At 45.8% G+C, this 12,500-nt stretch overlaps 1 protein-coding gene across 2 annotated transcripts in view; it reads left to right on the forward strand.

Moving 5' to 3' along the window:
* hbs1l (HBS1-like translational GTPase) overlaps positions 1–12,500 on the forward strand; it is a 59,611-nt gene that overhangs the window by 1,224 nt on the left and 45,887 nt on the right. The window contains exons 3-5 of one of the 2 annotated variants that reach the window (XM_048249895.1): positions 817–948; positions 3,032–3,259; positions 5,710–8,421. In XM_048249895.1, coding sequence (XP_048105852.1) covers positions 817–948; positions 3,032–3,259; positions 5,710–7,307 — 1,958 coding nt within the window. In that variant the 3' untranslated portion in view covers positions 7,308–8,421. Of the gene's footprint in view, positions 1–816; positions 949–3,031; positions 3,260–5,709; positions 8,422–12,500 lie in introns of those variants that run through there. The other variant, XM_048249894.1, reaches the window with a different exon arrangement.

Genomic DNA, 12,500 nt, shown 5'->3' on the forward strand with positions numbered 1-12,500 from the left:
CATTGACATGGCAGTGACATTGTGAACATATTCTTTGATTATTATGACCGAGATCATGATTTCCTTGTTTGAAGGTAGGCGTCATACAATTAACATAACTGATGTATCACTATAGTGTTGTTTTAGCCACACTCTTATTGCCAGGCTGTTGTGAATGGCTGATTAGAAAAACTTTTGTGAAAAAATGTTTCGATAGGAGTGCTTCCTGTACTCAAAAATATGTACTCTTTTTAAAACTGATGGTTCCGGTCCTTGGTTGTGATTGGCTGAATCTTGTTCGATGCCGTTGTAAAATGCAGCATAAACATACACCTTGACTGCATTTCGTTCTATATTACTGCACTACCATTACTTAATACAAAAGTTAAAGTAGCTGCGTCTTGACGTTGCTTGGCAGCCATTCAGATAGAGGAAATATATTTCTTGGCAGAAGAGTGATTATCTAGGAGTAAATCGGTTCCATTTCTAGTTGCTGTGCTTTTACTTTATGAAACTTTGCCAGGTATTTATAGTAACAGTTTTAGAAAAGCAATAAGCCACTCGAGTCCGTAGGTTGCACTGATTCTACAACAGCTAAGGGGGGTTTTCCCTCTGCTAGCACGTCAGGCCTAAGAACGGCCCTTAGCTGTTGTAGAATCAGTGTAACCTACGGCCTCTCGGGGCTTATTGCTTAATCAAGGCACTCTCCAATTAAAACGCCTTAATTGTCTTGGTATGGTCATTTTAGACCATGAAAAACTCTGATGCGTCTCAGCATCAAGCCTTCATTAGGAGGCAAACGTCTGGATTGTGATTGTGTGTTCTGGTTGTTCCCAGCTGCCCAGTTTATCTATTCTCGCCAGGAGAGGCAGACTCCTCAGGTGGCGCGGGTGGATGAGGAGGAGGATGAGGAAGGGGACATCCCCATGTCCCCCTCTATAGGGCCTACTCTGGACCCACTGGATCAAGGTACGTATCTCACACACACACACACACACACACACACACACAAACACACAGGCGCACTCAGAGAAACACATATATTTAGGGCCACTGCACACTAGTGTTAATTTAGGCCAGGCGAGGCGAGAGGGAAATATGTTAGATCAATCGACCTTTTTTTTCATGACTAAGGCGAGGCGATGGCGAGGCGTCAGTAATGTCCTGAAACACTGACTAAGACTATCTTAAGATGCATTATTGTTGACCTAAAAAAGACGAGATTAAAATGTTTTGCATGAAATAAAAACTAAGATAAAATCTCCCTTCATGTTCGTCTACAAAATGAGAAGACAGAATATCTAGCTGTTACGTTTTCAAAATATTCATGTAAAATATAATGTTCATACGCAACAGCTTTCCTGTAGGCTAGTCTACGTGCTGCTGCTGCAACCCTGTGGCTGCAACACGAAACAAGAACACTGGAGATTTCTGCCAGAGTTAGCAACCTAAGCTTTATGCCACAATGCTACATACCCAGAAGTTGAAGCTTCTCTCATACAAATTAACATCCCCCAGAATGTCCATACGAAAATGTTCAGCATGTAATGTCAACTATTCATCTAGTTAGACTGATGATGCAAAGTTTGCTAGCAAGGAAGCTAATATAGAAAGTTCGCTAGCAAGTTAGCTATGGCTAAGATGGAGAGTCTGTTTAGGGAATGTGTTGTGTTTGGTAGCATATAAGCCATCTAGCTTAGGAGGAGTAAAACATTAATACATTGGCCTCGACAGTGTTTCTCAAACTATTTCAGTTTCAGGACCACTTAACTAACCCTAGCTAAAAAAAAAAAAAAAAAAAAAAGATTAGACCTACTCCAACAGTAGCCTATAATTAGTCTATAGGCCTACTCACTGAACCACTTTGCTTATTGTCTTTGCACTTTGCTTATTGTGTCAGAGGATTCATTCTGTATGATTTAAACTGGCATATCTTACATAGACAGTGTTGCAGAACTTTTTGGATTTAACTACAAGTTATTTGGCAAACAACTCATCTATATTATATTTTACCCGCGCCTGCTTTCAAGGACCACTTGGTGATCCCCCGACCACACTTTGAGAAACACTGGTCTCTGAATATGACAGTGGTCCAGTCAAATCTTTACTGTCTATGGTCAAATCCCAGCCGAGCTATAACTGTAGCTCGACTTACCTGTGCATGTAAACATAATGGACTGACAAAAAATCAGAATGAGTAATTATAACAGACGAGTAGCCCTGTGGACACACAATATTGTTGGAAAATTGAGATGTGTGAAACACTATTTGACTCAAATGGTAATCAGAAATAATTTGTTTTAAAAAAAAAAAGACTAAAATGTGTTGACTAAAACGGACTAAGACTAAGATACCTTTAGTTTTCTTTTGACTAAAACTAGACTAAAATGACCGAGACTTTTAGTCCACTAAAACTTGACTAACAAAAATGATATTTGAATGACTAAATATGACAAAGACTAAAAGGACATTTAGTCACAAGACTAAGACTATGACTAAATTAAAAATAGGTGACAAAATTAACACTACTGCACACCAGGTCTGTATTTTTCCTCTGTAATTGTCGTGTATTTGAAAATAAAGTTACCCACTACAGAACCTGGAAGAGGCTACCTGACACCTATTAAGCTACAAACTGCAAGTAGTACTGGGCTAGCATGGACGTGGTTGAAAAGCAAGAAATTAGAACATATTTTTAAATTCTGTTTCGACTTTCATGGAGTAAACATGTATGACTCCTTTCTAGCCAAATTTCACAACTTTCAAGTCTATTGTCTTTGTGTAAATCGAGTTTGAACAGAGAGAATAGAAAATGTTATAATATGAAGGTATCGACTCCAGAGACCTGAAGCGTACTTGGGCTGGGGATGTGTTATTTGCCTTTGGTCTGCAAATGACCGGTGTGTGTGTGTGTGTGTGTGTGTGTGTGTGTGTGTGTGTGTGTGTGTGTGTGTGTGTGTGTGTGTGTGTGTGCGCGCGCGTGCGCGTGCGTATTCTGGATGCACACTCTGGATGCATGTGTGTGTGCTCCCTGGTCGTGTGTTTGCTTCAGGCCGGCTCTACTCCTGTCTGGACCACATGCGAGCGGTGCTGGGGGACACGGTGTCCGACTCTGTTCTGACCCAGGCAGCGATGCGCCACGACTTCGACCCCCAGAGGGCGCTAGACGTGGTCCTGTCAGAGGAGAGTGCGAACGCACACACAGAGGCGCCGCCACCACCCAAACCCACACAGGCGCCCATACCCGCGCCCTTACCGCAGAGACCAGAACGAGAGAGAGGTACGGAGTACACACACACACACACACACACAGATAAAATCACGCCTAGATTAAATCACACCCATGCAGAGTAGATCGTAGGCTAGTGAGTGCAGGTTCGTCGGCTTCGCAGCGATGTGGAGAGACACACACATACACACACACACACACACACACACAGCTTTGCAGCGATGAGTTGTCTGAGAGTCCTATGGAAATTGTTTTACATGTAACTCTTTCCAACACACTCAAACACACACACACTCACACTTAGCACATATTCCTACAAGCATACTTGCTTTCTTTGATGCCATTTATAGTAGTACGGGTACATATATAGTGTACCAGTAATGCACATATATCGTAAAACCACCAATTACCGCCCCTTTCGTTCGAAAATTCTAAAACAACAATGTTTTTTAATACTTCAAAATAACATTTGATAAATGAACCTTACATTTTTCAGTAGCCATTGGTGTGTAGATTTGAACAAAATCTAGTTTGGTTCTTACCGGGGCTTTTACTGCCTGAAATATCCGATTTTGTCTACCACGCTCTGCGCTTAGCACTGGGCTGGTGGGTGCTTATTTCCGCCCTTTCACATAGCACATCAACAGTTAGACCGAGAATTCTCGTCGCAAATCAAAATTCCACTGGAGCTCCAAGCGGATTTGTACACTCAGCCTTACAACACAGTTTACAGCTCTTCGAGTTACAGTAAAATGTAATTTTTGGTACATAGCTAATTTAGATACACTTATGGTGGTGGTGCTTGCGTTTCTTTAGGAATCTGCCGTCTTAGATTGTATAGAAATTAATATTAAGTGACACACACATAAGAGGGCGGATATAGGGGATGGGCAGTAATAGGTGGCGATCCTATAGCATTTTGATTTATGCTATACTGTTTGTACTGCATGGTGTAGTATTAGCAATCAAAGCCCTGTTTTATATGCAGCTGAATTTTAGAAGCCATAGCACACACACTAGAAGCCATAGCACACACACTAGAAGCCATAGAAGCCATAGCACACACACTAGAAGCCATAGCACACACACTAGAAGCCATAGCACACACACGCAAACACTGTGTGGCAGGTGGGGTGTTTCCAGTTTGGACAGCCAGGGGAAGCCCACCGCCATAGTCCATGATCTCCATGTGCTCCCACTGGGATTAAAACAACACACAGCCACAGACACACACACACACACCTCCTGTCACGACATCAAGTCTCTCCTGGTTTCACACACACACACACACACACACACACACCTCACGAAAACCTTGCTTAGTTTCACTTGTTGCATCATCCTGGGGAGGTGGGGGTTGTGTGGGTGTGTGTGTGTGTGTGTGTAAAAATGGCAAATTATATCAGGTTCAGATAAGCCCTAGAAACCCTACCCTCACTAAAATACATATTAGCCAGGACTTGGAAAGCATGAAATGGTTATGCTGTGGAGTTTGAAACTGTTTAGACATTAGTTTTACATTGTTGTTTCCTTTTAATGCTAGTTTTCAGTTTCATTTGTAAATGCAGATAGGCCAGGTCAGCTGCCCTTATCCATCCTGAACTGGGTGCATAAATTCCAGGTTCAAAAAAGCAAAGTTCAGCACATGTTTTTGCTACAACCATCTGTCAAATAATTTGAATTAGCATTAACCATTATTAGTACTAGCTACTATTGATTCAGATATGAAGAGAGGACTTTCCCCAAGGCTTTGATCCTGTACTTAACCACACCTGCCCTGGACATTAGCTAGATAATTTATCATGTGTCCCAATTGTGCTGTTTCTCACACCCGTCACCTGTCTGAGGGAAAAAACCTGATAGAAGTTGAGTCTGGGCAAGGTCTCGTGTCCAGCTGCTCATTGAAAAGCTTTTAAAGGCCTGTGACTATATTTGCAAGCCAGTGTTCTTTTTGTCTTTTTGGGTAGGGGCAGGGTTAGTGCAGTGGCTAAGGAGCAGTGATTGGGACAACTCCGGCTAGACCTATTCAAGGATCAGATGTTGTCTGCTGTTCATTGTTTGAGAGAGTGGTGTGTCTTCAGGCACTTGGAGTGAAAAAGGGTTTTGTATGTTTTTGTTAATTGGGTTAGTTGGACTGACTGATGTTAAGGTGTAATCCTCTATTTTTAAATCGAATACACTTTAGTTAAATTCAGTCAGTCAGCTTCAAATGCTCAGGAGAGAGACATTGTATTTGTATTGGCTGCAGAGCCATGTGGACTTGTTTTGAGGTAACCGGAAGTAGAAGTGCTATGGTGAGCAAACTGTCCCCAGACCTAAAACTAATGTTTAACGTTTTGCCTTTCTCTCCTTTCTGTGTTGCTGCTTGAATGTGTCCTCACTCCTCCCTCCACTTGTCTGCTGCTACCGGTCCTCCCGTGTTCCGCCTCTCCTCCACTCCTCCTCTCACTGTTCCCTGAATCCCTCTCTACTGTGACTGTGGTTGGCTTTTGCAAGGTAAGGAGCCTTATCTGCTTCCACACAAACTCACACTGAGACCAAGGACATGGCAGTACACACACACCCTCATACACACTCACACACTGACATGTACGCACCAACGCTTGGTGCACACTCGTCCAAGGGTTCGTTTAATCTCAGCGACCTGCTTGCTCAGTCTGATTCAAAGCAGCTAGCAAAACAGCCGTCACAATCAAAACATACGGGTCCTTGTTCAGGTTTGATCGAGTCGGGCGGTCCTGGTTCGGGTTCCTCCGTTAGTTTGGCTCAGTTGATGTCCGAGCACGACCAGAAGAGTCAAATCAAGCCAACGGATGGCCTCCCCTGCAGCTTGGCTTCACTCTCCCTGGGTCCTAGTGCCCCTGGATCCGCTCCCTCATCCACCCGCCTGCCTCCTGGTCTGTCTCTGGGTCCTAGTGCCCCTGGGCCTCTGGCCTCCACTCATCCTCCTCCAGGGCTTTCATTGAGTTCCACAGCCCCTGGTTTATCGAGTTCTACTGCACCAGGCCAGTCTCTAGGTGCTGGCTCAAACAATTCACCCCTGGGTCCTAGTGTCCCTGGACTGGCTCTAAGCTCCCTATCCTCTCTCAGCGCCACCCCTACCTTGTTGTCGAGCCCCCTCGGCGGCACCCCTGCCTTGTTGTCGAGCCCCCTCGGCGGCCTCAGGGCCGAGGACCCCCGGGCGTCTGTGGCTGTGCCCGTGCCCTTAGGCAGCTTGAGTTCAGTGCTGCAGGGAGGTCGCCCCCTGCAGGCGGACGGAGGAATGGCAGGTGCGCACGCGGGAAGCCCATCTCTGGCCGACCTGATCCAGGAGCATCAGAGCAGCAGTCCAACGCTGTACAGCGCCCTACCTGGGCTCCTGAGCACGAGCGTGGACACACACCCCCACACTCAGGCACACACACACCTAGCGCACAAGCTTGGCGTGCAGGGCAGCTCTCTTAGTGTACTGAGCAATGCTCACATGGGAAGTGGTGCTGTGGGTCCTCCCGGCCTCTTGGGGGCGCCCTCACTGTCTGAGCTCATGTCCCAGCACCAGGCTAAGAGTAGTCTGCCAGTCGCTGCGGGCTCACTGGTCAGTCTCATGGGTGCGCCAGAGCGGGACTCCAGACAGAAGGCGGGGCAGAAGATGCGGCAAGCTGCCCAGACGCCACAGCCACTGCGTGCACCTAAACCATGGCCACCTGCTGCTGCCCAGACGGTTGATCTGAGCGCGCTCATGGCACAGACGTCGCCGTCTGCAAGCGACGGCCGCGCTTCACCCTTCTCTTTCTCATGCCCTTCCTCCCCTCCCGCCTCCACCACCACCCCCGGCCGCCGCCGCTGCTGTCGCCAGGACAACCGTACGTCGCTTCTGGCCCGCCCGTCGGCATTTGCACTGGCGCTGTCGGTCCGCGCCCCCAGCCGCGACGATCCGCGGTGCCGCAGAAGCAGAACGCTGGGCTGTCACCGGGCCTTCCTCTACAGCACCCAGAACCTCCAGAACACAGAACCCAAAGAACAGGAACCATTGCATCACATCGCACCCTTCCTCTTCGACACGCCTTCCCCCGACGACATGGTCAGGGCCAATCAGAAGAAGGCCTTCACTCGGGATTGATGATGTGGCCCAATCCGAGGAGCTCTCCTGGGAGCTGAGCCAATCAGGGGAGTGCTTGCATTTAGTGTGCCCCTTTGACCAATGAAAGAGCAGCTCTTTGGGGAATCCCATTCCCAACACATAACAGGGAAGACATTTTGTGTTGGGTTGCTGTTCTTATCTCTCGGCCAGTAAGATGACTGCGTCTTGTGGACAAAAGATTGGTTTTGTCAGAGCGGAACAACAGCGGAATTTTTTTTTGGAGGCGGCCCTAGAACTGCTTTTTGTATTTTAAAGTTTTTTGCTGATTTTTAGTCAGATGTAAAATATGCGATTTGCCTTTCTTTAAGCTTTTCTACATATTTTAAAACAGATCTTTCAGTTTATTTTTGTATGAATCTAGACAAGTAGCTTTTTTTTATTGACTTTTGTTCATTAGCATATTTTTAAAGCATTATCTTGTGTCGCGTAAGTCCTCAGAAAACAAACAAGCAAGCAACAATGTTCCACCAGCAAACAAACAAACAAACATGGTCGTATGCTTCACCAGCAAAGAGTTTAACCTTTGACCCTTAGATAGCTTCAGTTGTTTTTGAGCCCCGCTAGCCAGCAATCTGCCCACTATTGCATAGGTGGGGTATGCTTAAACTGCATGTTGCTCTTAGGATATGTGAGTGTGTGTTTGTGTGAGAGAGTGTTTGCCTTCGAGTGTGTGAGTCTGTGAGAACGAACAGGCTGCAGCTGTTGAAAAGGAGGTCTGTTTCACCACAGAGAGTGGGGGAAAGAAAGAGTGAAGACAGTTCAGGGACACCTGGAGATGTTCCCATGCATCTATGCTATCAAACCCCTCGCAAAACACACACACACACACACACACACACACACACCTCTCTCTCTGCCCACACATGGGGGACACACTCATGCTTTGACATTGGTGCTCAGATACTGTGTTCAATAACCCTAAAATACTTCTACTGTCTGTAAAAACATGTTTCCTAACTGTAAAGATGGTTATTTTAGACTTTTAATGCACTGATATACGAAATATGAATTATGACATGAAATTCTTTTGAATGATGAGTGTTCTGTGTATACACTACTTGCTGAAATAAAAATTGCAACTTTAATTGTGTAATAAGTGTGTGCGTGTGTGCGTGCTTGTAAAAGAGAGACCACCTTGCATTCAAAAAGGTATTGGTGGGAAATGGGTGTGTGTGTCTGAGAGTATGAGACCACATGTTGAATGCAAAAATATATGTGAGGTTACCTGGGTGTGTTATTGTGTGGCGTGTGTGCGTGTGTGTGTGTGTGTGTGCGCCTGCATCATGGGTGGAGTGGGTGGAAAGGCCGTGTGTCCGTGATGGCTCACGAGTACTTGTTTACGATCTCACAGGGTGTGATGAGCACTGTGTATCTTATTTGGGGTGTGTATTGTTGAGGTTGTGTGTGTGTATGAGTGAGAAACTGCACGAGGCGCTTCTTAAGCCACATGAAGGTGCAAACACACCCTCTTTAGCGGATGTGATTTTTCTCGGACCTGATTTTCATTCTTTCTGTTTTTCTCCCTCATATCTTTCTCTGTATCCTCCTTTCTCATCACCTCTCCTCACTCCATCTCTCTCTCTTTCTGCATCTCCCCTCACTCCATCTCTCTCTCTCTCTTTCTGCATCTCCCCTCACTCCATCTCTCTCTCTCTCTTTCTGCATCTCTCTCTCTCTCTCTCTCTCTCTCTCTCTCTCTCTTTCTGCATCTCTCTCTCTCTCTCTCTCTCTCTCTCTCTCTCTCTTTCTGCATCTCTCTCTCTCTCTCTCTCTCTCTCTCTCTCTCTTTCTGCATCTCTCTCTCTCTCTCTTTCTCTCTCTCTCTCTCTCCATCTCTCTCTCTTTCTGCATCTCTCTCTCTGTCTCTTTCTGTCCTCTCCTCTTTTCTCTTCTCACTCCCTCTCTTCCCCACATGTTCTCTTGGACTCATCTACCCCTGTCTATTTACATGCACACGCACACACACGCACACACACACACACACACACCCCTGTTTAGTTACATGCACACACACACACCCCTGTCTAGTTACATGCACACACACACACACCCCTGTCTAGTTAGATGCACACACACACACCCCTGTTTAGTTACATGCACACATGCACACCCCTGTTTAGTTACATGCACACATACACACCCCTGTTTAGTTACATGCACACACACACACACATGCACACACACACCCCTGTCTAGTTACATGCACACATACACACCCCTGTCTAGTTACATGCACACACACATGGATACACAAATGCACAGACACAAATTTAGATACACACACACACACACACACACACACACACAGACACACAGACAGATACAGACACCTACAGTATGTCCACTTTTGTCAAACGCACGCACGCAAGCACACACCAGGGATAGAAATTAAATATTTTTTCCACCTGCCACTGTGCTGACACTAGATAAACGGCATGAAAATGTGATATCATGTATAGTAGGCTACCCAAAATGATCATGGTTATCGGCCAGATCTGACAATTTGTGGTATGCTAGCTCTATTTACCCGCCACAGCGGCTGGTAAGTTGACCAAATTCACCCGCCAGCGCACAAAACTATCTGCATTTGGCTGGGGGGCGGGTGGCTAATTTCCATCCCTGGCACGCAAGCACGCACGCACATGCATACACACACTCTCGCTCACACCTCCATACACACACTCTCGCTCACACCTCCATACACACACTTTCGCTCACACCTCCATACACACACTCGGGCTCCATACACACACTCGGGCTCACACCTCCATACACACACTCGGGCTCCATACACACACTCGGGCTCACACCTCCATACACACACTCTCGCTCACACCTCCATACACACACTCGGGCTCCATACACACACTCGGGCTCACACCTCCATACACACACTCGGGCTCACACCTCCTCTTATCTCATTGTTCCGCGTCTATCCTGTCAACACACCTGACTTCGAAGAAGAATTCCAAAACTCAGTCAAGTAGAGACATGTTATAAACTGGTTATAAACTGGTCGTGCAATGCTACACGTTTATGAGAAATAGCTTTGAAATGACTTAATCTGAATTTTTGGTTTCATTTCACTTGTTATTATCAGGGGCGTAAGCCTAACAGCTCTCATGTTAGGCTCTGTTTGCATTGTAATGCTTACTTTGATATTTGTTTTATACCTGTGTCTGTTTGTAAAAGAACAAGTTATCCAACAGGTGTTTCTGGTCACACTTGTATAAGAGCTTGATCATTAGAATAGGATGTGACCGTGTGTGCGCGCGCGTTTTAGCGTAGGCCTATTAAACACTGCCACTGGGCTGCCATATAAAATAGAGCACCCCCCCCCAAACTTGTGATAAGACTGTTCCGTTTATATTCAAATGCCCTTTATTGCATGAACAGCCAGCCTCACCTCAGCGCTCATCAGTCTTCTCTGAGTAAGTGTTCACCAGATCACTGATTGGGTAGTGCCACATGCTGCAGTGCTGGCAGAGGGTGCAGAGGACTTAAGGTCAGCAGTGAACAAGGTCAGGGTCACCCTAAAAGGTCACGTCTCAGGCAGCCGGCATCTGTCCTTGACCCCCTCACAGGCACCGACCTTTTAGGACCATATAGTGCTATGCACTCTGTATGTAGTTTAGTTTACTCTATTAAGTCTACTACAGACTATGTGCAAGAGGAGAAATTACACACAAGACGGCTCCCATCTCGGTGTCATTGTCATTTGTCAGACAGCAAGCCTTTGTGTAAATATGACAATATGACAAGCCTTTGTGCATGTGTGTTTTGCATAGTGCAATTGTGTTTTTTTTTAGTTAGTTTGCATAGTGGCAATGTTAGTTTAGTAGAATGCTTACCAAGAAGAGACCACAAGATCAGATGCTGTAAAAGAGCACCTCCAGTTTCTAGCTCTCTTAGACATCTAGCACTTCATTCTGACTGATGAGTCACATGCCTTTGGTACATAGGGATGTGCTTTAGAGTGGCAGAGAGATCAACAGCTGAGACTGGCGCACTGTTGTCAAGACTGCTGCCTTGCTGTGGATACTGTGTTTGCATGTATGTTTATACTGATGTAGCCAGGTGAATATATATCAGGCAGAAATGTCTCTGCCTGACTTGTTTACATTTTGTATGAATATAATAGAAATGTGTGTATATACACACACACTACACACACACACACACAGAGTCACTGCTCCACTCCCCTCCCGGCCACACACACATCTTCACTGTCATCACTCACATACATCATACATACAGTACTCTGCTTGCAATAGTAAGTCCCTTCACCATACTTACAGCACACTGCCCCCAATACACAGCACATTGTCTCATGAGGAAGCTTCTCCAACACACATATTGCACACTGCCCTCTTCCCACATACACAGCACACTATCCCATCTCCCCTGTCATCCCCCAACACACACACCAAGACCCTGGCAGTTGGGTTAGCCCCCCTTTGAGCGATGGATCTGCCCAAGGTTTCTTCCTTGGTAAGGGAGTTTTTCCTTGCCCCTGTTGCTCTTGGGTGCTCCTTGTTGGTGCCCCCCGCCCAATCCCAATCCTCCCCCACCTTTCTTATGCAGCCCTTGCCACTTAATCTACTAAACCCCTCTTCTACTGCACTTTTTTACCGCCCCATAATTTCACTGCATTTCTTACTTCCAGTAACTATATGCATGTGACAATAAACTTCCTTGTATCCTTGTATGTATGTATGTATATATATATATATATGATTTTGCATGTGTGTATTTTTGTGTGTCAGTGACCAAGTGACTGTAAAGCAGGTGTAGACAGGACGTGATGTCACAGATGAGTCCATTACCGGGGAATGATGAGGACAGTCAGGTGTTTGGTCAGGAATTTACCATCAGGCCCCTGAGGTTACTGGCAAGCTTTTTCTCTCTTTCTTTCTTTCTTTCTTTCTTTCTTTCTTTCTTTCTTTCTTTCTTTCTTTCTTTCTTTCTTTCTTTCTTTCTTTCTTTCTTTCTTTCTTTCTTTCTTTCTTTCTTTCTTTTTTCTTTCTTTCTTTCTTTCTCTCACTCCTCCCTCCACTCCACTCACTCACTCCACTCCTTCACTCCCTCACTCCTCACTCCACTCACTCACTCACTCCTCCACTCACTCCTCCTCACTCCTCTCGCTCCCGCTCACTCACTCCTCTCACTCAC

This window comes from Alosa alosa, chromosome 8 (assembly GCF_017589495.1).
Source record: "Alosa alosa isolate M-15738 ecotype Scorff River chromosome 8, AALO_Geno_1.1, whole genome shotgun sequence".
NCBI classification, from domain to species: Eukaryota; Metazoa; Chordata; class Actinopteri; order Clupeiformes; family Clupeidae; genus Alosa; species Alosa alosa.